Here is a 25,647-nt window from a genome sequence, read left to right on the forward strand (position 1 = left end):
GCATACATAGCTGGAAATGCTCAATATTTTCTCCAGAAGAAACAGTGAATAATTAGCTCTGTACCTCACTAGTGCATATTCAGACTACATTCTCCGAAGTGCCTGAGGAAGGACCAATAATTTACACCTAACTAACCAACTTCCAATTAGTTCCCTGCTCTTTCCAATTTTGTCTCCTCTCTATCCTTTTCATTAAGCAGTCCCGATGGAATATTGATGTTCAAAACTGTGACTCTAAGCGAGACACCCCAGAAGGCATTTTGTCATGATTTAGAGGAGGGAAGGGGGTCTTGTGCATGCTATCCCTGTCAAAGCCAGGCCACTCCTGCTTGAATGTGAGCACAGCCATTGTTCATTTTGGCATCAGGATGCCATGCATTTAGGAAATAATTACCCCATACCCTGCTGGGTTTATATTCTTTTTCATCTCCTTTAATGGCTTCTTGTTCATTCTCTTTTAACCCCAAACAGGACGTTATGTTGAAAATCAAGAGCTGGGTACTGGATGAAAAGAAACACGTCCGCTACTGTCACGATTGGAACGACAAGGAGGTAAGCCTTTGATGTTACAGTCAAATTTATTAATGTGGTTTATCCTGGTTATAAGTCCAACTGCAGTTTTTCCCTCATTTTTTTCTATTTTAGCAAAACGTCTTTTGTGCAAATCACAACTTAATATTATGCACAGTCTTTTGTTGGATGTATTTTGACATTACTTTTGTACAAGCTAATGACATCTGGCCGTGCTGATCCTGATTTAGAGGCTTTATAGTTGCTCCCCACCGTGCTTTTACACCAGACCCTAATTTGATTTGGCTTCACTTATCTCTGTCTGTGCTGTCCTCAAAAGCTACTTTGGAAAGTTTGGATTCTCAGTACTTGCGTTGTCTGTCTTTGTCACAGATTGAAGTGTTGAACAAATACTTGTTTTTGACATCCAAACCAATGATTTACCTCGTTAACCTCTCTGAGAAAGACTACATCAGGAAAAAGAACAAATGGTAAGTGCTTCGAAGAAGGGCGGGAGTCGACTCATTTCGCTCATTAATCATCACCAAAGAGCTTTCCCTCTACTTATGTGTGGAGTTACATTGATTTCTACTAACTTTGATTGGATCTGCATTTCAGCTACGAAAAGAATGTGTGCATGTGTCTGTGTACGCATGTGCTTGGGTGTGAAAAGTGTGTGTGTGTGTGAGTTATTCGCACTGATCTACTGACTGTGAGCTCCTGCTGACAGAAACGGTCACATCTTTGTGAGAGGATCTGCCTGGAGGTGGCACTAAGTATGCTCTAACACAACATCCAGCTCTGCAAACCCCAACCAGCCCCCAGACTCTGCACTTCATTAAGCACATACTAACATATGGTCCCCATTTTCCATCAAAATTTCTCATTTCCATATGATATCAAAGAGAGTGAAAGCTTTAAATGACAAAGCAACAAACACAAGTACATTCAAAGCCAAACAAGTAATTCATAACTTCTGGAGACAGTCAATAAATCATAAGGATAACTCTTTAAAGCAACTACAAGGAGTTTTTAACTGGTTATGAAACAGTCTCAGTTTAATACGGATGCCTCTATATGACCTACATAAGCAAAAGAGACCATCAGCAAGAAGATTAGCTATTTCTATATCGTTACTCGAAATGCCTGCTACCGGCTAAATGATTTATGGCATGCAGACCGGAAGAGCATGTGTTTACATTACATTTAGCATTGTAACATGAGGGAGTACAAAGACTTTACTGGGACGAGGGGAGGACATTTCTCTTTGTTTGATAATGTTGAAACTAAAGTTAGACTCATTGTCAGCTTCCAGACTTAAAAGACGAGAGAAAAAGAGGGAGAGAGAGAGAGCAGCAATGGTCAAGTGGGCTAGAGAGTGACTGAAGCGAGGGAGCAGTGGTAGGAAGAACAAAGCAGTGAAAAAACAAAAAAAACAAGTTGCGTCTTTAACTCGCTTCCAAAACAAATGCCAGATCAAGATCTTTATGACACGAGGCAGTGGTGCTCATGGGAAATGCAGTCTTCATTCCAGGAAACACTACCGTTTTTGTCCACAGGGGCTGCCAAAATCAACACAAGATGAAAGTTACCTATAGTAACTTTAGATACTGTAATATCTAAAATTGCTGTGCTCCAAATATTTGGTTTTGTCTTCACATGTTGTTGCTCAAGACAAGAATAGCTATTAGTAGCATGATTTACAAGCTTCACTTTACAAGCGTGAGATTCCCACAGATCACAAAGACAACTGAGGCTTTGTTTATACACAGTGAGTAGAAGAAGATGGGTGTCTTGCTTTTGGATGCTAATATACAGGGTACATTTGTATTTTTTACTTTGCAGAGGCAACACCAGTCATGATCTAAACTGCCTGAGGACGCCCTCTAACACATTAATATAAACTTTGCTATGTTTCAAGTTTGTAATCCTCCTGTTCTGTCAGAAACACTTTTTAAAGTCATGTTCATCTAGCCGCAGCAAGAGCAGATCTAGACAACTGGTGTTAGATATCCATTATATCTGAAAGGGCTACTTTTCCACACTACAGCCGTTTTGTCAATAACACCAACTCTTCCAATTGCCCTCTAGGCTTGCGGTGTCAGTTCTTACAAAATTTGTTTTGTAGCGCTTTACTTGGCAACATTGTGTTACAAGGGAAGTTGTTTACCTATGACTGCTCGCTAAAATGTTCCTGACACAAAAGTATGACTGTCAGACGGTGGGAGGAGGGAGAGAAGTCATAAATCAAATGATTCATGGCATGTGGAACATCCGTCACCTGTAGGAAGAGTTTTTTTTTCTCATTGCGTGTGTGTTTTTTAAACTGTGTGAAATGCAATAAATCATAAAGCGTTTTTAAACAGGTAGTGCTCAGGTGTCCTGAGGGCCTCATGATGAACAATGCCAACATCAAAGTGCTGATGTTTGACAAGTGATGAGTCACTTCCCTTGTCCAGAGAGGAGCTCACACCTGTATGGAGATGATTACAGGTAGATCTAGCTGGCCCTAATTGTATACAATAAATGCCGCTCTCAGCCCTAATGGCAGCTAGTCTGCAGCAGAGACGCCAGACTGCCATTTGGCTGTCGCCATGCTCCCGTGTTTTTCCACCAGCACAGTTGAGATGATGATACGGTTAAGGACTATTCAAAGCAAACAGCAAGACAAATTGCAATCTCAGCTTTAATGTGTGGAGGAAAAGAAGGCGAATCCTAGAATGAGGCAAATAAGCCAATTTCATCTTCTCTCTCATTCAGGCCATTTCACAGATTCTGTTCCCAGAGTTTTTTTCAAGCACTGTTTTATATTTGAGGTGTTTTGTTCAATGCGTGCTGCCTGTCAGGCTTTAATGTTAATGTTTTCATTTCAGCAACATGCACTACCAAACATTATTTTTGGGGTTTAATATATATTAGTTAATTGATTTTATTTTTATGAACACTCAATTGCAAGTTGTGGAGACAGTTTTTTTAAGAACACTATGAATTATTGCACTAGCTTTGGTCACACATTGGAGTTTATAGTAGTTTTAACAGACTTTTTGAGGCTCCAGAAACAGTCCATTGTTAACCAAGATCATCCTGTTTGGAGTACGGGAACCACATACCAAGCTGCCCTTGTTTAGACAAGAATACACAGTATTAGCTTTAGCAAGCCATCATTAATGGAAGGATCAGACGAGGAGCAAGGCCTCCTTTCATCCCCAGGTTCTCTGCTGGAGACAGTACATCATTTACTGTTGAGAGGAGCACATGGCTCCAATCCTATACAGTGCATGTGTATGAGAATGCGTACATGTGCATGTTTGAAGTCTGTTTCAGAGGCGACTCCATGCTCATTTGGATGCTGGCGTAATTGCGGTGTGGAGATCAAAGGCGCGCTGGCCGAGTGATGTTCCAGAGGAGACTTTACCACACAGCCCTCTCCTCTGTGCAGAGGGGGCCGCCTGCTGCTCACCGCTCCCCTCTCCCCTCTAGCCATGCACTGCCCCCTGCACATCCCCGCTCGTAAAAAATGATTAAGGCCGCATTTGTCATGTGTTTATGACTGAGAGGCATTGCGTGATAGGGAATGGCATCTACAAGAGTCTATCAAGAGGCTTTCTCCTCTTTCCTCGGCGTCAGTGAGCTGCCTGGAAGACTTTTTCTCTGGTGCACATACTGTAGTTTGTGTGTTAGAGAGGGTCATTAGAGCGTTGTTGATGATGTGGTGGCTGCAGCCTTCCCAGCGTTAGCGTGTTTTCACTTGTCAGTTAAGATATTGTTTATTTTAAAAGCTTGTAGCCTCGCCATCTTTATCAGTCTTTATTTCTTTTAATAGGTTCAATATCCAATGTTTATTTAATCCTCATCCTCCTCAGAGAACTAAGAGCAGTCACTTTTTGTAAAGGCAAAAGACAAAGTGGAGAACACTCCAGATATGCTGTGATGTCTTTCTTGTCATTTCTTTTTTTTTCTTCTTTTGGACAATGTGCATTAAAGTAAATTGGTGCCTCTTAAGTAGATGAGTTGACCTTTAAGGAAACCAGCAAGCGTGACCTGTCTGTGAATGCTTCTGCCATGTGGGTTCTCCTGGTGAGTGTAAGAACTGCAGGGTACCATTGCTTGAAGCTTTTATTAAGTGTGCCTATATGTGTGTGTTTGTGCATGTGTGTGTGTGTGTGTGTTTGTGTGTTTGAGGGAGAGAGAGAGAGACTGTGCCTGGGCCTGTATGTCTGCTTGTATGCAAGTGTGTGTGTGCACTGTATGTATGTATGTACAGTATGGGCACAGACATGCATACTTCTGTTTTTATAGACTTGCCTTAACTCTTATTATAACAATCATTTAAATGTACAGTACAGTATCTCTTTGAAAATGATTTGCCTCCCAACATGTGTCACATTAGATACTTCTGTCCTGCTTTTCTTTGTGTTTTGTGTTGGGAAACCACAGCTGAAATAGTTGCGCACCACAGTTGCTCTTCCAGTCAACCTTTTTTAATCATCTTTTTGATGACAGTAAGGCGTAAATTGATCTTCCATAATTAATCCTTCCCACATTTGTCTGGTATGGTGTTATATATAAGAAAATCATACCAGAAAATAGAACATTTGAGAAATCTTCTTGTGCCACATTTTTTGTCATCTGCCATTTTAGATAACTATGATGTTGAAAAAGAACTTGTTTGGTGAGACTGACTTGGGATTGACAAGTTATCGGTTTTATCTCAGCAATCAGCATTGTTGTCTGTTGAAGTGTCCTCAGAGCAAGACACTGAACCCCAACCTCTTCTCTCGTTGTAAGTTAAAGAATAAGGCTGGAAATTTTTGTATTTTTATTATTATCAACAAATCTCACAAAAATTGTCCTAAAAATCTTTCTAACAGGTATTGTCTATGTAGCCAAAGTCTGATATATCTTGTTCCTCAGTGCCATCTGCATTGTCATCCAAAAATATGAATAACATATCAATAAGCCACATCATTGCACTGGGTGACATGATCCTTCATTACAATGAACATGGACACCATCCTGTTGCTGCAGATACTCGCTAGCACACCATATGTATCCACGGCTGAAAATAGTCCCCAACAAATGCACAGTTTTCTCCTTTTTGAGTAATGATTGCTTAATTTACTTACTAAAAACCAGCTGTTGCAGAAAATTACTTATTACTTATTATTTTCTGAAACTGTGTATTTGTAACTTCTTTTTAAAGTCTTTAGTTGTGGAAGAGTAGGGAAGTTATACTGTATTTGTTGACAATAAGAAAAAAATGTAGAATAACTCCAGAATAACTCTGGTGAGGTGTCATCTAAATGACAGTGTAAACATAAGATAACATCTCTGGGGCAAAGTTTAAATAAATCCAACCACGTTTCAAGGAGGAGAGAGACAGGAACATTACTTTTCTGAGTCTGATACTCTAGTTGGCCTGTAGGAGGAGCTTTGACAATTAAAGTAGAGGAGGCTCCACCAGAAGTAGCAGCATGTCAGATGTGCTGCCTTGAGAGCTTATACCTGCTTTACCTATGTCTTCTCCAAACCAGTCATACGGTAAATAGAGCATGCATTTTCTTTTTGTCTGATCATTTTGACAAAAAGCTGGCCATTTCTGAGTACCCCACAAGATTTTAGAGACAGCAGAAAAACTGAGACGGGGGGAGGGGAAGGGACTATTATGATTCACTTAAAGACACTCCATGAAAGCAGTTTCTGCAACCCACTTCAGCCACTCCAAACCATAATTCTCATAAACACATCTGAAACTTTATTGAGTGCAAAACCACTGGCTCCATCCAAGTTTTTAGGCACTACTATCTAGGGAGTTACAGTTCACTTTTCAAAGCCATGTGGGAGATATACGATCACTTGCTCTTTTTTTTTATTTTGTGCACAGTCGTCCACTCTCTCCTTGTGCAGTGTGGGATCCTGGGAAACACTTTTCCATGGTAACATGTGTACCCCACTGCCCATAGTCAGTCCTAATGGATCCCTTTAGCTAGTTTTCAATGAGAGAAAACAACAGGAGAGGCTGTACAGTAAAACCGAAACAGATGGTGCTAATAAAGTCCTGTCGGTCCAGTTAGCCTGGTTATTGACTGCCCCTAGTTCATGCAATGAAAGGACACTGTTGACATGTCACATGTCACCCCGTTGTCTTTGTTTTGTCCTGGTGGTCAAGACATGGTGCTGTTGTTGTAACTAATGAGATAGACCCTACATTTGAGACAAAAGACATTTCTTTTGTCACAAAAGCAAATGAGCCTCTTGTTTGCTTTATAATGATCCTGCAAGAGATTTGCTCTCCAAAATCCAATACAGGTTGTCACTTCTCCCTCATTTATCAGGTCCGAGCCCAAAGACGCTAATGCTGAGTGAGTCTCCTGCTGTTCATAACGTATGTGGACACCTCTGTAGCAGCACTGCTTTCTCCTGAAGGCACCCTGTAAAGCCTGTAGTTTGGCATTGCTGACATAAAAAGAAATGTCTGCAAGTTTCAAGTCTGTCTAATGATACATCTTGATAGCTTTTGCTTTGTTGGACTATGCTTTTTATTATCTTTGTGATAAGGTTAAGAGTGAACACACATGCCACAGAGCGTCGCCTGCAGCCTTGCCAGCTCTAATGAGAAAAATAAATGAATTTAGTGTTGCCACATACAGCTCCTCAACGCTTATTATCAGGATTATTGTTGGAAAAAAGATGCTGGATTGGAAGGGGGCATGATTGGCTGATGTTACATATGTCCTTGATTACCTTCCCTCTGCTTTTATTCTAATAAGTGGCATTCTTTGTACTCCCTAGGACAGCTAGACAGTCTGACACACGATGAGAATAAATATTGCATGTGGTAGACATTAAGCTGTCATCCTGGAAAAAAAGAAGAGATGGAGAAATCCGTGTGGTGTTCTTCGGCGCTACACTTTGCCTGCTCTTGTCACAATTGTCACATCTTGATGACTCCCCCACTCTACCCCAGCCCCCTTATTTTCTCTCGCCCAGTCAACCGCTGTGAATGACAGCATGGATACCCCATATAGAGAATTATTTTGGGTGATGTACAATGTACTCCTGTGGGTTACTGTTTGAATTTCCAATGTTTTTCATCCAGCTCTCACAAATAGCCCTAAACAAGGCCATAGCTTTGATAATGTCTCAACGACCATCATAAAGATGAAACTGGGGAGGTTTGTGTGTTAGGCTCTTTTTTTTAGCTATCATGTGCAAACATTTAACGTCACAAGATTTGTCTTCAAAAGTGTAATGGGTTTAGTTATCAAAGTAAAGAAACTTGTTCAAAAAAAGCTTGTTACCAGCCCACCCTCGAGGTTTGTTTTAGGTATGATGTGAGATGATGCTCTTAATTAAAGCTGCTCCCATTGTGCCTGCAATGGGCTCTGTTTCCTCCAGCCCATGATTGCTTTGAAGACTAAAAGAAGTTGACAATATTGGCAATAGTGTGTCCGTGTGTGTGTGCGTGTGTGTGTGTGTGTGTGTGTGTGTCAGATATCCTTCCTTCTCAGATACTGATGTGTAATGGCTTTCCATGCGGCCATGGCCACAGGGAGCAGAGAGCGTCTGCACTCTCGTCGCTCAGGAGCTCACTACTGGGAGGATGAAAAGCTTCCCACAGAGCCCCCGACTTCCCAGCCTCAAAAGCCACCATGAGCTCATACCTCTCATTTCTGTCTCCCTTCACAGAGGAAGGAAAGAGGAGGGGGTTAGTATATGCTGTGTGCCGCAGCATCCTAACCCCCTAGGATGTTCGTCCCTGCAACCTGTGACCAGCAGAACAGAGGGGACCCAGGGTTTATTACTTGATGAGTCTGTGCCTGGCATGCAAGCCAACAGCTGCAAAGAAATGTGAAATGTCTCAGTAACACATAAGGCTGGCAGGTTCAGGTGCTGGGCCCTCCACCTGCGGGTGTGTCAGTGATGGAGTTGCGGAGGATGCAGGTAGTGGATTACTCTTCAGGTCTGTCAGCATTCAATTGCATCTGAAAGGAGCACTCAAACTGGAGAAGATGGCCCACCTTTTACAGGCTTAACTGGCTAAGCACTCCTAATAAAGCCAACCTGTATGAATGTATGCCAGACGCAGGCCCAGGTCATTGTCTCAGGTAGCTGCCCCTGTACTTTAGAAGCTCCCATTGTTTTCCCCTCCTGAGCCATTTAAGCAGATCAAAGCTCTGACAAAGCCCAGGGAAGCCCCAGGCATGCAGAAACAGAGGAATTATCCCCCCCTCAGGATTCCCACACAAAAAGACAAATAGACTAGCCCCGGAGGGTGGCCCCCTGTGGGACGTCTCCATTCAGATCCAGTCTGTTGTGGAAGCTCCAATTGTTTTTTTTAATTTTTTTTTTATTTTGTCATTTCACAATATGTTGAGCTTTAAATTAGATGTATTGTAATTGCAGGAAGCATGAAATCTAAAGCTGTTTCTACATGTAAGATAAACAGATTGACAAATTATGTTTTTGAACTAAAAATATAAATATATTTCATGTTTTAGATTTGTAAAAGTTAGATGAAAGCATATGCAAGAAAACTACTGTCAGAGAGCATCAGGAAAAGCACAAACATGGCTTGTTCCTCTGCCTTGTTTGAGCCTTCAAGCTGGTGAATGATTAGCAGAAATAATGTCCCTGTCACCCTTAATCACATTAAAACGTGGTTAACATTTAATTTTTCCCACTTGATATGCAAAAATTTCCACTTGATTTGCAGCAAAGGCCATTGGAATTCCATTATAAAAAGAATAAAAATTTCAGGCATCATTTGTTCAGAGAAGGATATCAAGACCAGAAAGTGCTGAATCTTTCTATTAACCGAGCAGTGAGAGATGGCACTCGATGCCGGGACATAATGGGAGACTGACAAGACACGCACACTCACACACACATTTTATCACTGGATTTTTTTTTTTTTTTTTTGTGTAACTCAGACTTGTTAAAGCTTTTTCAAAGAGCACCTCCGCTAACAAATATTTTACATTACATTATACATTATTTTGATTGTAAAATTTCACAAGTCCACATTGGATCTTTTCACTTTTGTCATATAAGATGTGGATGATAAGGAAAAAAGAGATATAGCTAATACACCCTCTTTTAAAAAGTAAATCAAGTCTATTTCTTATGTTACAGAAAAAGAGGAGATGCTATATGTCACAGAGATGATTTAACCCTGAAACATAAAGAGGCCATGATGCAGTGAAAACATAATTCTTATCAGCACTTTAATTTTCTGTGAAATTCAGCATCCTTTATAATTTTAAATGTCATGAAAGACCGAAAGATAAGGAAAAAAACCCGTGGCATGTTTTACATAAACATTTTCCCCAATTTACACAATCCATACAAAATTTCAAGCAAATAATTGGAAAGGACACAAATACAAATTGCAAAGTAGCGTGGGTAGACAGCAGAGAAGTTGACAGAATTGGTTTTGGGAGTCATGTTGACGGAGCATCAAAGCTCTTAATTGACAGTGCTTTGTTTCTGGAGTTGAGGGAAGGGGGTGTTTCATGTTCCTGTGGCAAGGTGTTTGTCTGGTCCTGTGTCACTCAGTGCAAGGACCCAGAGACCCCCGTGCTCATTTGCAGCTCACGTTCTCCGTCTCGCCTTCACATTATTAAAATCATCCCTCAGCCCTCTACCAAGAGCCTCTTTGTTACTTGGCTGGCTTGGCTCAGCTCTGTCAAGTCTTCACCAATTACAGTCTCAGGTACAATAGTCTATTCAAAGGATCACAGCCCTTGACTGGTGTGGAGAGAGTGATTTGTGAATCATTATTCAGCCGCCTGTAGAGAATGCAATACCTGAGGAATGCAAATAATGTGCCACCAAATAATAAATAATAAATAATACATTTAATTTGTACCTCACTTTTCATTCATAGTGAAACTCAAAGTGCTACAGTATTAATAACATAGAACACAGGACATAAAGAAAATAGTAATAAGAGTTATGATGAAAAAGCCTTCCTGAATAAAAAAGGTTTTTAGGCCTTTTTTTAAAAAGAGTCTAGGGTCTCTGCTGCCCTCAAATGGTTAGGAAGGCTGTTCCACAAGCGTGGTGCAGCAGAGCAGAAGGCTCAAACCCCCATGGTGCGGAGCTTAGTATTGGGGGCCTAGAGGAGCAAGCCGCTGGCAGATCTGAGGGTGCGGGTGGAGGTTTGTGGTGTGATCAGTTCCTGTAGGTAGGGAGACGCATGTCTGTTGATTTAAATGGATTTGTATGTAAGTAGCAGGACTTTGTAGTGAATCCTGAAGGAGACAGGGAGCAAGTGCAATGAAAACAGAATTGGTGTTTTATGTTTGTGGTTTTGCACTCTCATCTGGATCCTGGCAGCGCTGTTCTGAATGTACTGGAGCTTCTGAATGCTCCTGCCAGGGATCCCTATGAAGTGCACATTGCAGTAGTCCAGTTTTGAGGAAATAAAGGCATGGACAAGTTTCACTGCATCTGACAAGGTTAGAGTGGGGTGGAGTTTAGAAATGTTTTTGAGATGGTAGAAAGAGGTTTTGCATAGATATGGTCATCAAAAGTCAGTTGAGGGTCAAACCTAACACCCAGATTAGTGACTAAGGAGGGAAGGGGGATGTCCTGGTTGTCAAAGGTGAGGATGACTGAATCTGGTGTGGAGTGCCAATAAGGAGAGCTTTGGTTTTGCTACTGTTTAACTGGAGAAAATGTGTGCTCATCCAGTCCTTTATCTCGTTAAGACAGGGGTTGAGGTGTGACATGGCCACAGAAGGACTTGGGGCAGTTTTAATGTACAGCTGGGTATCATCAGCATAGCAATACGAAGACATCCTTTGTCTGCTGATGACATGTCTAAGGAAGAGCATGTAGAGGGTAAACAGGATGGGGCCGAGAACCGATCCTTGCGGAACACCGCAGGTGATAGGGAGCAATCTAGACCTGCATCCTCCCAGTGAGACATACTGAGTCCTACCAAAAAGGTAGGACTGAAACCACTTAAGTGCAGAGTCCAATGGCGGTGTGGAGGTGCTTTAAGAGGAAGGGGGACCATCATGCCATCAGCAGGTCATTCACAACCCTGAGCAGAGCTGTTTCATTGCTGCATGCTGAACAAAAATGTGACTGAAATTTCTCAAATAGGTTGTTATTGAAGCTCAGAAGTAACCACCTTCTCCAACACCTTGGACAGGAAAGGGATGTTGGATGGCAAGAACTTGGCAAGAACTTCTGGGTCCAGGGTGACTGCGGATGACTGCGACCTTGAGGGAAGATGGAACACTAGCAGTTTGAAGAGAGAGGTTAATAGTTTGGGTGATCAAGGAGCTGGTGAGCTCCCAGACAGAGGGTCAATGACAAGAGGAGGCGGAGAGGAAGAGCTGGACATCATGTTGTTGACCTTGACTCTGAAAAAGTCAATGAAGCTGTTACATCGCTCTTCTGTAGCCTCAATTGGGGAAGATGATTGTGGCTTCAGGAGATAACTTATGGTGGAAAAAAGATGCTTTGGGTTGCCAGGATTGTTATTAAGTAGGTTGGAGTAGAACTGAGACCTAACCCTAACCCTGTTCACGGAAGGCCAGTTTATGGACAGCGAGCCCAGAACGTCTGAAGCATCTTTCCAGACCTGTCTTTATTTTCTGCAGGTCATGAGTGAACCAGGGACCAGAGCTTGAAAAATTGACCTCACACATCTTGACCAGGGCTTGAAGATCAAACACACTGCTCAGAGATGTGTTGTAGAGTGCCACTAGTTTATCTACTGATGCAGGAGCTGGGCAGGTGATGTGCTGGAGGTCTATAGTCATGATGGCTGGGTCAATGCTTTTCCAGTACCAAAAAAGCATTTGATGCTTAGGTTTAGTATGGGGTGACAGAAATGTCAGATCCACTGAGACCACCCTGCGGTTGGACACACTGAGATCATAGACCCATAGGTTATTGATGGGGGCAGAGTCAGTGATGACCAGGTCAAGTGTGTGCCCCCCGGTGTGAGTAGGAACATCAACATGCTGCTTCAGGCCAAGACACTCAATCAGACTCAGGAACTCCACTGCAAAATGACAGGAGGGGTTGTCAACATGTATATCCATATCACCAACAATGACAATGTTGGTTGACGTGGAGCAGAGTGAGGCGAGGAGGTTGTGTGTCTCAGGGAGGAAAGATGAGTTTGGTTGTGGGGGGGCGGTAGATGAGAAGCACCGTCAGGGAGTATTGAGGTTTACATTTCAGAGCAAGGCATTCAGTAGAAGAAAGATCAGGCATTGGCAGGGGAGACAGTTCAGCTTTACTGCTAAAAGTGACAAACTACAGCTGTTATTATCTTAGATTGGATTGTTTTCCCCTCTTGGAGCAGCAGCCATCTCCTTTGTTTTCAGGTTTTTGGCTTTGACTTAATGTGTTTTATTTTTCTGTCCTTTATTGGTGAGATACTGGTGAACACCTTATTGCAGCTGCAGTCATCCTCTCTGCATACATAACAGAAAGGGAAATATTAGGTTACGGCTCTTAATAGATGTGCATCTGACCAGACAGACGGACTCGCATATGAGTCATTTCAGATTTACCCTGTCATCTGATTCTACCTTGTTGGGAAAAACATCCAATCAAAGCAAAACTATGGTCTTCCTGGGCCTGTTACCCTGTCATATATTGTATATTGATAACCATTAGGTAGGAGCAGTGATATGGGGCTGTAGGTGATAAAGTAGTGACATTGTTATTGGAATAGATGTGGTATTGAGGTGGTTGGGTCCCTCCCAGTCTTTGATTCTTATGGGCTTTAAACAGGAAACTAGGATTACAGATAATGACAGGGACCCTTTAGAATCAATCCAGCCTAGGAGCTCTGTCAGCCCGCCGTGTGAAAATGGATTTGTGTGATGCTGTTCTTTGAGACCTGTCCAATCCCAGCCTGAGAGTTTGCGGGGCTAATCTCATAATTGCCCTAACCCCCTTATATTGTTCTGACTGAGAGTTACCATTAACTGTGAGGATATCTTTGTCCTGCAATGTCAGGTGTCCTGCTGGATTGGAAGACAAAAGAAAAAAACTCAGGCAGTTAAGAGAATGACAAAGACATTTATAAGTAAGGAAATACTTAGTGGTTAGTTTTGCTACTCCTTCCTGGCTTTAAGGTAAATGTTTAGTTGGATACTCACTGAGTGAATGAACTATTTATGTGTTATATAAAAATCAGGCAAAGGAACAAAAACTTTGTGTGTGTTTTGAACTGTGTTGGAATGTAACTGTACCTTTACTCAAGTATTCAAGTATTTATTTTATGCTACTTTACACTTCTACTTCACTATATTTCAGGGAAATACTCAACTACATTTATCTGACAGCTATAGTTACTTTGAAAGTTTATACAAATGATGTAATCAACCTCTAAAACATAATGTATTGTTCGGAGAAAAGAGAATCTCACCAAGTCATTAATGTTTTGAAGTATTTTATGTTTCATAATTCGAGTGCAGCAATCTGACAAACCTCATTGTTTGTTGTTTCAAGATACAGACACTCATTTCTAGAACATTTTAGAATAAGTTGATTTAATTTACAAAAAGACTCAGTGACAGTTTTTCTTTCATTTGTTCAAGGGTTTTAGAACTCAGTCATAGATAGAAATGGCAAATACGATCAGCACTTTTACAGATGAATTTGCCCAAAAGTACAAAAAGTAGTTAAAATGACTTCCAGTGTGACAGTAAAATCCTTCTTACTAATTGATCCATCAATAATAATGATCCTGTATATATATATCACATTTTAAGTACTCTTGTTAGTACATCTGCACTTTTACCAATTCTGAAGTAGGGTTTTTAATGCAGGACTTTTACTGTAATGGAGTTTTTTAACATTGTTGTATTGCTACTTTTACTTCAAGGATCTAAATACTTCTTCCATCACTGGTCATGAAGTGTGCATTTCTTTTTAAATTTTTGTGAATTTGTGCTCTTTCATATGAGCACAAGCAGAGATTTTGGTTGGAAAATTTTATGGAGAGAAAGTCAAACTCGAAATGAAATCAAGTCTCCTGTTCAGCGTCTTTCATGAATATGCATGCATCAGCGTATAACAAATAGTTTAATGTAAATTAAATCTTCTAACTAGTTTTGTGGCTGCCGTTTTACCAGGTTGATGAAAATCAAGGAGTGGGTGGACAGTCACGACCCCGGGGCCTTGGTCATCCCCTTCAGCGGCGGCCTGGAGAGCCAACTACAGGACCAGAGTGAAGAGGAGAGGGAGAAATACTGCACAGAGCACAAGACGCAGAGGTTAATTAGCATTCAGTCTCCCCACACTTTATTATCAGCTGTGTCCTCCATGCACTCCTTTAATTGCATGTGCTGATAGAATAATAAATGGCAGAGTAATTACCATTATAAAGCAAAGGATCCCTCTTCTTACTGAACAACTCAGTCAAAGGGTTTTCCTCTAAATTAAGTTTTTAACTGTCATCTGTCATCTGTAGGTATAATTATAACTTGGGCATTTTGGGTTTATTGTTCTCGTGTGAAAACCTCTATGGAGAGAAAAATTGTGACAGCTGATTTTTTTTTTCTCGCGGCACAGAACAAGGCATCGGGCTGAATTCTTAAAAATGCTAAATGAGTCTACAAGCTTTCTAATTAATCAAAGAAACCATTGGAGAGTTGAATGTCTTATGTGAAACGAAGTGACCCATCTTATTCACTTAATGAGTTTATATTGGAATGAATGGGGCCTTGCCGCTGAAGTGAACTTTGTCTAGGTGTCAGCGGCAATAAAGAATACTTAAACAGTTCAGACCCTTCGATTCAAGCTGAAATTTCTCCCCACCAGCGCCCTGACCAAGATCATCAAGGCAGGCTATGCAGCCCTGCAGCTGGAGTACTTCTTCACTGCCGGACCAGATGAGGTCCGTGCATGGACCATTCGGGTAAGAGCCAGCTGCCTGCTGTGCACATGTGCAGACTGCGAGAGTGTGTACCAGACACACACACACACACACACACACACACACATACACACACAAACGAATACACACAGTGTCCCACGTTCCACCCTGCTGGCACCCTCACTGATATCACACACTTTCAACTTTGTCATGGTTGTGCTTTAGCTAGTCATTACAGGCCAAGGATAACTTCAATTACTGGTGAGCTGCTGAACAGTGAAAGTGGGGGCTACATTGATTGAGGAGGGCAACAATTGATTTTGCCCATTACGTCCATGAGAATGTTTCCATCCTGTGCAGATCTGCCTGCCCTCCTCCTGCCGCTGGAGATAAGGAGCCTGTGCATTGTGCCTGCCTAATCTGTGTGACGGAGGTTGTCTGTGCCAAAATTGATGTCGCTTTTCATTCGACTGTTTGTGGGCCTTGCTGGGAGCTCCTCCTCCCTGTGTGTCTCAGTTTACTGAGCCTGGCCCGCTGAGAGCTTTGTGCAACGGGATCGCAGGATTTACATCAATACAGATGTTGGCTTTGCATGCTGGTGTTGTGTAAAAAAAAAAAATCTTTTCTTTTAGCAAATGGGAGGATTGAGTACAGTTATAATAAGGCATTTGACTGATTCAGGAGTTACATGTAGGAGGTTTAAAGATACAACAAAGTAACTTTTTGAGAAACTTTTTAAGATTTGGGTTGTATACTAGTCTTTCTTCCATCTCCTCAGACATTTTGAGGGATTGCAATTCTGACACTGAATCAAACTTTTACATCAAGATTTTGTTCCCTGAATATGAGCCATGGAAATTCTCCAGGTTCTCATTGTTCAGTTTGTTGAATAGGCTGTGTGTTGAATTCTGTTTATTTGGCAGCAACAATGACAGAAAAATCTTGTGAAGTTTCAGTTTAGAATGAGAGCTGTGGTTTTGTTGTGAATCATATTCTCTGACAGGATACTATGGTTAAAAAGCCTATAAGGGATTTTTTTAAGGTCTCAACCTGGTTTCTTAAGAACTTTTAGGAACCAGCAGCAGGTTGTATAAAGATGTATGAATTTTAGTTTTCTTGGTATCAAAGTGAATGTGCACAATTGATCAGCAGCATTACAACTGATACTTCAAACTAAATAGGATTTATATTCAATAGCAAATGTTAAATGCTCAATGATAAAATTTCATCTGAAACACTATTTCGGATCAGTCCACTATCAAAGTCCACAACACAACAAAATTATTAAAATATTTATATAATTATCTGGCAAGTTTGAGCCCATCTACTGACATTTCATGACGCTTGTATGATTACATGAATTACATGGTCCTTAGTAATTTAGTACAAACTGGAATTAATGGCATTTAAGGAGTGAGTGAGTGTCAGGACCCTGGTCTTGTGTACTGTTTACCACTCACCACCAAAGCAGACCTTATGCTAGTCCACTTAATTCATTTTTCTAAAGATCAGTGTAAACCGATGTATGAAGGAGCCTAACTGCTGAGGTGAACCTGGCAGGACAGCACTGGCTGGAATATGAGCTCTGGGTCATAACACCTGTAGACACCAACTATAGATCCATTTATCGATTTCTCACAAAAACAAAGCACTTGTCAATTTTTTTTTTTTTACTATAAACCCCATTGACATGTGGTAAGCTGGATTTAGGGCTGGACCAGTTCCCTCATGAGAGGACATCTCTGGTGGTGGAAGGTCAAAATGTACTTTAAATAATAGATATGTGGTTCTTAAATGAAGATGAACTGTTACAGGTATTTTTATTTAATCATATCATATATTTAACATGCAGTGGAAATGAGAATTCATCACAGTATCCAATATATCCTTGTAATGTTGCAACACATTAGGAAATAAGCACACAGACTCTGTACTGTTTATTCCTTTTTCAAGATTTTTTCAGGTTATTTTGCTTTGTCAGATGGTTGACAAAGAAGATCCCTCTTGGCTAGTTATTGACGTAGGATGTCACAGTTAAACAGCATGAGCCTTAGACTACCTGTCAACAAAATGCCCCTTGCTGCTACTTTGGACAAATATTCACATTTTGCACAGAAATGCAAATGCAGGTGATGTCATTGCAGCTAAAATGCTATGATTCTTTTGCCACTGACCAAATCAGACTTCTAAATAAGAAACATCATCTTTAAATGACTCACCTAAGCATAATTGTTTATTAATAGTAATATTAGTATTAGTCTATGGAAATCTGTAAACAGGGGATGGCGTCTCAGACTGTGTACAGGCCAGAGGGGAAGGTGAGCTCACTCTCTCCTTTTACACAGGATGCATTACATTTGTCAGATGACATCACCGGCATTAGGCGCACACTCGTCTCAGCATGACTGATGTCCTCAGTGTTTACAAAAAAAGTCCTGAAACACTTCAAAGACATCCTCAAAAACACGGTTGTCCTCCTCGACATAACTGATTACAGCCAGCCTTGATTGTGTGTGAGGGGCATTTAGTCAGGTAAGCATCAGTGAGTAACTATATTAAGCCAATACATCTTGCATTGTAAAAACTACACTCAGTAATGTCGTGTTCCTAAGTCCTTTAACATGCTTTATTAGGCAGCCTCGAGGTGACCATTATCTATCAGCCTGCTCTGCATAGCTCTTAACTAGGACAATGTGGATCTCTTGTAATGCGCCGTCTGAAAAAAAAAATCCCTCCCTTAATCTATTTTTCTCCAGATAGACAAACCTTGATGCTGATTAATGGTAGTTAAACTCACAAGCACTCCGTCAATGAGATTGCAAAGAGATGGTAATGTATTAGAGTCATTAAATACGCATCATTCTTTTGGCATGAAATATGTTGACCCCAACCTGATTATATACATAATTAAAACTGCTCAACAGTTCCTGAGCACAGAGCTGCAGAGCAGAGAGAGAGCGAGCAGGTCGACAGGCAGGAGTCATAATGATACACAGCAGCCACGTCACTTGTTTGGGTCATTTGTCATTTCTGCCCAGCATTATTTCAGTGCATATAAATTGCACATTTTATCAGTCACCAGTTGTGTCTTCAAGTGTTAAAGAGGATTTCAGGGTACAAAGAATTTATAAAACTATCAAACTGGCATCTGAAATAACTTTAGAGTCACATTTAAATGTATGTTTTGAACATAAAATCATTACTGTCTAGTCAATTTAAAGACATCCAAAACAGACTCACATACTCCAGAATTTAATGCAGTCCTGCATTTACCACAAAGAAATATTATTGAAGGTTTGAATTGAATTTGAATTACCAAACTCTGGTGTATCAAAATCACAAGGCCTGATGGTCTATACCACCCTGGCCTCTCACTGCAACACTGGGTCTTCTTGCTGCTATGACCAGAGAACCGAGCAGCGACCCACAATGAGGCAAGATTGCTTGGACAGAAATCAATACCAACACGGAATGGGAATCAGAAGGCATTGATAGCAGTGCCGGGTCCTTATCGGTGTCCAGGCTGTCCTAGCAGGGCACAGCCTAGTGGAAAGCTATCCAGAAATCAGGAGTGAGGAAAAGAAAACCCCTGACTGAAAACACCCCCGAGTGATGCTCACAACGCTATCACCCTATCAAACACTGTGTCGTTCGCATGCTGTAATCCATCTTCTCCAAAACAATTCATTTGTCCTCTCTTTTCCTTCCTTGTGACAGAAAGGAACTAAGGCTCCACAGGCTGCAGGGAAGATCCACACAGACTTTGAGAAGGGCTTCATTATGGCGGAAGTAATGAAATTCCAGGATTTTAAAGAGGAAGGCAGCGAGAACGCTGTCAAGGTGAGCAGTCAGGGTGCCAGAGGAGATGAGGGGAAGTCTCCTGTGATCAGTGGAGCTGACAGTCACCACACAGCTCCTACTGCAAACTGCTCTTCACCTTTACTCAGGGGAAGAAATTACTGCACACACTCCAGCACCACTCCTGACAAGCCAACTGATTCTGGCTCTAAACACTGCCATTCTGCTCCAGCTGTGCATATCTTTATCACAATGTGTCTTAACTGGCTGATGGTAGTTCTTGCTCGTAGCTCAGCACAGTTGCTCAGAGGTAGCACTTCTTCACCTCGCCAGGCATTTATCAGATCTATAGAGTGCGCTGTAAGCTTAGAGCTCTCTGTCGCCAAATCCCCAAGCCACTGTAAGAATGTGACAGTGATATAAAGCAGCAAGTTAAATAAAGTGTGAAATTCCTCAAATAAGGACTGTTTCATGGATGGGTGGCAAGGAAATGTGACTTGCATATCTTATTTTTATGATGGCCGGTGTTTGTTTTGACCTTTTAACTGGGCTGTGGGTTGTTCATGTGCACACTCCTGTCAAATGATTTCATGGTGAATTTGTGAAGACAATAACTGGGCGTACAGCAGGTACTTTGCTAAATGCTTTAAAATGCTATGTAACAATTGTTCCAGATTTGACATTAATTTAGTTTCATATCAGCAAACTGTAATTTAGTAAGTGAAGGTACAGAGTTAATAATCAGTTAATCAACACTGTAGGATGCCTTTCACGTCAAAGATGTTTTTTTTTCCCTCCCTAAATTTAATTTAATTTCTATGTAGAGGAAAAATTCAATTTCATTCTCATTTAATTGAATTAAAGCAGAAGTGACTCTAACCTTGCTATGTGTGACATTTGTGAGCAGCAGCTGTATAAGCCACGCTGTTAAAATCCCATACTATCACCACTATCAGCTCCGTGTGCCCACTTACAGACTCAACTAATGTAATTATGGTGACACACAGGGACCTGCAGGGACCAGTGTGGAAATGAAGCATTATGAAAACATTTAAATCTCTTTCCTATTCAAGCCCTTTTTTAAAAATAAGTATTTAATATTTAATGCAGCAGCAGTGTATTGTCCACACCCTTCATAAGCTGCAAACAAAGGGTGAAATGTGTCGGTCTCTTGGGGGTTTCACCATTGTTATCCGAGGTTGAGATCTGAGTGTCAGCTCCTTACTGCATGCTCTCTTACTAATCCCTTTTTGGGCCTCATAACAACATGGAGCGTTTCTTACTGTGGCATTAAGGTCCATGCTATTTAATGCCAGTTGTGGGAATAGGCTGTCTGAAAAGGGCCCATGTACGGGGATATCACATTATTAGTAATCATATCTGCTTAAGCCAAGCTTGCTGCTCCAGATGGCTGCTTTCAAGTGCAAATGAACCAGTTAGACGTGTCTGGTTTAATACATACTCAGGAATCACAAATAGCCATTGATTTTTTTTTTTTTCCTGTCTCCCTCTCCATCCAGTGTTTCTGGTGGTATTGAGCTTGGATTAAATGGTCTCCTGAGCCTTTAAAGGGACATTGATTCTTCTAATTAATTGTGCGCTGTGCAGAACCAGAATGCATAAACCTGTCCGTATTAGCACTTCAAGTCAATTATTTTGAGTTTGCCGGGAAGGAGAACAAACACTTACTGTATACAAAAGAAATGTTAGAACTTATTTTGTTTCCTTGAGAAGTTTGATAGTGCTATAATCAAAGACTTATTAACATTTTGTGCTTGTGCACATGAAACTTAAATGGGCAGAAGAGAGGATTATTCACTCAGTGGGAATTCAGGCACCCCTTGAACAAAACATGGATGCAGGCGTGTGTGGGAGAGAGAGAGAGAGGAAAAAGAGAGGGGGAGAGGGAGAGTATGACATTTGCAATTGGAGTTAAGTTATTGTAGGTGATAAAAGAGACTGGATACTAATCCTGCACTATTATTTTCTTTTATTATTTACAATATACATGGTTATTATGCACTCTATAATTCCTATTATTACCAATTAATGAATAGCTAAAGTATATAACAGTGTATACAATATATGTTTGCTTTTAATAATATTGTTTTCTTGTTCTTGTTCTCACAGGCAGCAGGAAAATACAGACAACAGGGGAGAAACTACATTGTTGAAGATGGAGACATCATCTTTTTCAAATTTAACACACCAAATGCACCAAAGAAAAAGTGATACAAGAAGAATTCACTGGTTTACATAACTGACTGACTGTGCTGGTCTGACACCCACTGCCACACTCTCACTTTTTGTTTTCTGTCCTGTAGGATCAAATCCCCCCTCTGTGCTAAAGCACAGGTTCAGTAAACTCTGACAGCTTTGCTATTTAAGATCAGGATCGGCCCCCACTCCAAATTGTAGCAGCATTTGAAGGAGCATATTACTCTCCAGATACTTCATTAATCTCCATCACGGGTGCCAGCACTGACACAGCTGACAGCGGGGACAATGCCACCTGCTCCTCTCCCCCTTCTGCAGATAATGCATGTTTTACAGTAGCCCAGATGTCTACACTCAATAAAACATTTGACAAAACCAGTCTGTGTGTGTTTTGGGATGTCTGTATTGAGTGGGAAGCTGCATGGGGATGGTGATAGCGGTCCTGCCGACCACTGATTAGAGAATTAAAAGACACAGCTGACATTGACTGTAGCAGAGAGGGGACGATTATAATTAAATCTGCTAAGTGATGCTGATTTTAGAAGGGCAAATGCAGGATGCAGGTGTTTCGGCCAAAAGAAGTGGTCAGTTTAAATTATTATTTGTGAAGTGATTGAGTTAACCTTTCATTTGCAGTTTTTATTTCATTTATGATTGATGAATATGTGTCCTCATCAGTACAGTACTCAGCTACAATCCTCAATTATTGTCAGCATAGCATCTTTGTTAACAGTTTTCTTACTAAAAGCAAATACACTCCTACAAATATGTTTTTCTTTCCACAAAAAGTCCACATATTTGATATGCTGTATGAAAATAGAAGTTGACACAATCCACAAGCACAACCAGAAAACGATTCCTGTTGTCTGGAGTAGTGTTTTTCTCTCCCCTATACTTTGTGTGTAAGTGTTTGTGAAGAATTTATGCTGATGGAATTGTATGGGTGCAGCCGCGGTGCTCCAAAGTAAGATTGTATTCTCCGTGGGAGTCCGAACAAAGAGCTGTAGATCAGCAGTGCTTTGCTGAATATCTTGTAACCATTAAGACTGCAGAGAACAAAATGGCCTTTTGATGGGAACAAAAAGATTGAATAAAAATGGTCATTTTACAGAGATAGTATTGCATATCCAAGTTTTGGATAGGATGTTTTATGGAGCAGAGCCTGTGCTAGCACTACAAAGCATAGTGTTTGTCATGGAAATAAGGTGGATTATAGTCTTTAAGGTTTGAGATCAGTGGCAAAATATAGGATGGTGTTTATTGTGGTTAGATGTAACGAAAGACGGACGACAACGTGAATCAAATAACATTACGCTTACTTTGCTTGGTAGCTTCAGCATTAACCATTGATTGTAATCACCCAAACATTTTTCATGCAACAGATCCAGGAACTTCTTCATAGGAAAGTTGTTGCTACCGACATGTACAGCTCTCATATACTGTGTTCTATACAACAACAGGCTGTTTTCAGCCAACTGTTTGCTAAGTGAAACCATGCAAATCCTCTGGAAAGCACAATGGAGGGCTTGAAACAAAACTGTTTTTGCATTCTTCAAGGGTTGGTGGTGATGTTGGCCAACCTAAACCCCACATAGGAGATTATTCATCTGCTGTAGTTTTGAGGCTCAGTAACTGACGAGTTGTTCCCAGTGGTCTGGGTGGTGGAGTATTTTGTTTTTCATAAAATGACAATAAATCTTTTTTTTTAGGAAGAGTAGTAAAGCTATTTAAAATCATGCAGATGTTGTATAGGAGCCAAACACCATGACAAGTTTTTTGTTCTGTCCCCAAATATTGTGGATACCAACAATTTTGCCACATAAGAGGCAAAAATTATTAAATAGTAAAACTTGTTTGGTGTCCTTTCTCTTCTGACTTCATGGAGCACATTTCAAATACATATGCAGACATAACCAACAGTTAATGGTGAAAACAAATATGCATAAAAGTGTTAATAAACATTATCAGGTGACGTGGGTGGACGGTTAAAGCTGCCAAACCGGACTAACCTAAACCAATTCAGAAATGTGACAAATTCTCTGTTGGTACAAATGTTCTGTCAGCACCATCAATCAAGCGGTGCCACTCTGCCCCGAGGCAAACCACAGCGGGATCAAACCAAAACGGGCACAAAGTGGAAAGCGTGCTTTAAAACACACACCCAAGAAAACAGACCACAGCCTGCTGCTGTAAATCACATGCACACCAAAGACCTTTGAAGAATTACAAAAAGAAATGTTTGAGTTAGTAACAAATAAACATATAAATAACTATATAACATTTTTCAGAGCCATAACTATGCACAAGGGATTGTGTTGGGAAACTCAATGGCTATTATATAAGTATTGTATCATATCATTAGAAAGAGGGAATTATCTCTATTTTGGATGACAATAATTGTTGCCATGTTGTAATTATTGCCATTGTGTGACTTCTCAGTCTGACACTTGTACTCTATACTGTACACAGAATAGAAATTAAATTAATATAGAATCAGAATCAAAGTAACACTTGATGTTCATTTATGAGGGTTTATGCAACAATTTCCAACCATTCGTGTTGTACTATTTTGACACAATTTGGCGCTTTGATTTATTACTGCCTATGTCAGAGTGATAAACTACTGTCAGCACATTGTTGAGTGAAAAGTGGACAGATATGAAAAATGTAGTATCTCATTTGCATCTGAAGTTTTTATTAACCACAAAAGTTACTTTTCTGTACCATTCTAGCATTTTTGCAACAGATTAGGATTAGGTTTCAGTTTTTAATGAATTGCAGCAAAATATGTTTTTAGCTATTTTCACTAAATGTTTCTTCACACGTGCCATCATATCGAACACTTAAATCACCCAGTGCAATAAAATACATGTCATATAGTCATATACAGTATATTAAAGCCTAACATACACATTCACATTTTACAAAACCATGTGCATAATATCTTGCAGGCTGTATGTACTGTAAAAACATGTTTCAACCTCTATATATCGACCAACATCTTATTAAATAATATTTAATCAGAATTCTTTTCATTGCTATACAATCTTGAACTACTAATGCACAACCAACGAGACCTTTATCCCTGTTTATACATTTTTCAGCAACAATTACACATGTTGTATAAAGACACTGGACTGACTAACTGTATGTCTGTTGTCTAGTAGATGTTTATGTATATGGATATATCTCTTACCTGTATATAACATCTATATTGTCTGCTTAAATTTGATTAACCTTGTTGTCTTTGTTTAGTTTCGAGTCTATATTTATATAGTGTGCATCTTTATAAAGTATTTCCACAGTAAAAATTACTATAAAAACATTTTGTGCAACCATCTTTACGTACAACAGTTCATTCTTTTTACCTCCAACAAAAACAGTGTGATTGTTCCTGTCTCAGGTGCTTCAGAGTTGTCCATAACACACATTTGATATTCCATCCACACGTCTCCATGCTGCACCAGTTTCAATTTTCTCTCTCAGGTCCCATTTACAGTGTCCCACAAGGTGCCTCCAGCAGGGCAGTTTCTCTCCGTGGGGTCACTCTCTCTTGGACTGGCCTTCATGAAAACAACTGTCAATATGTTAATATGAAAGAGCCATTGTGGACTCACTTGGTCACTCCTCTTATCCTTTATATTTCTGCACTGTGCCACAACAATAACAATATCCACCCCCAGGCGATACTGAGAAGAGGCTTGCATTGAATAATTATGTTTTGCTTATAATTTCAAATCCATAAATTCTGATTTGCTAATAAAACACATCATTTGTATCATATTTCTCCACCATAATAATAAAGACAACAGAAAGCTAGACAGTCTGTGTGCGTGCAGTGAACAGGTCATAGATACAGGTCTGTTTACAGTTATATCTATCACACTGAATCCTTATAGATGTACTGAAGCTCCCACTGGGTAATTGTTGTACAGACTTCTCTCAGGAGGGGAATACAAAGTCTGTCAATACAGTCTGCAGCTGGAGCAGAAGACAACACTCACAGGTCTGAAGACAAACACCACGGCAGATATGTGTCTCATGTAGGCAACTGCATCCACCATTTGGTGTTGCTTTTAGGATATTTGACTTTTACCTTTAACTTGGAGGTCTTTGTAGAAATTGTTGATACGTTTCCAAGGACTCCAGGAGTAAGACAGACATAGCTGCAAAGGTTTTTCTAAAGCTGTTTCCATTGGCCTGTGTTTACCTGACACTTGGATTGACAGCAGAGTGATTGGAAATATCCACCATTCACTGCCGTG

The 25,647-nt window shown here is 40.5% G+C and overlaps 1 protein-coding gene and 1 long non-coding RNA gene across 2 annotated transcripts in view; one reads left to right on the forward strand and one right to left on the reverse strand.

Moving 5' to 3' along the window:
- LOC122991962 (obg-like ATPase 1) overlaps positions 1-21,760 on the forward strand; it is a 46,206-nt gene extending 24,446 nt beyond the window's left edge. The window contains exons 6-11 of the mRNA XM_044365446.1: positions 472-552; positions 904-1,001; positions 14,625-14,765; positions 15,313-15,409; positions 19,085-19,207; positions 21,296-21,760. Coding sequence (XP_044221381.1) covers positions 472-552; positions 904-1,001; positions 14,625-14,765; positions 15,313-15,409; positions 19,085-19,207; positions 21,296-21,397 — 642 coding nt within the window. The 3' untranslated portion in view covers positions 21,398-21,760. The remainder of the gene's footprint in view (positions 1-471; positions 553-903; positions 1,002-14,624; positions 14,766-15,312; positions 15,410-19,084; positions 19,208-21,295) is intronic.
- LOC122991963 lies at positions 1,035-24,199 on the reverse strand. The gene is made up of 3 exons (XR_006405954.1): positions 24,190-24,199; positions 20,851-20,853; positions 1,035-1,646 (listed from the first exon to the last, which is right to left on the reverse strand). It is a non-coding gene; the product is annotated as an uncharacterized LOC122991963 (long non-coding RNA).
- Between the last annotated feature and the right edge of the window lie 1,448 nt (positions 24,200-25,647).

Source organism: Thunnus albacares, chromosome 11 (genome assembly GCF_914725855.1).
Source record: "Thunnus albacares chromosome 11, fThuAlb1.1, whole genome shotgun sequence".
Classification (NCBI taxonomy): domain Eukaryota; kingdom Metazoa; phylum Chordata; class Actinopteri; order Scombriformes; family Scombridae; genus Thunnus; species Thunnus albacares.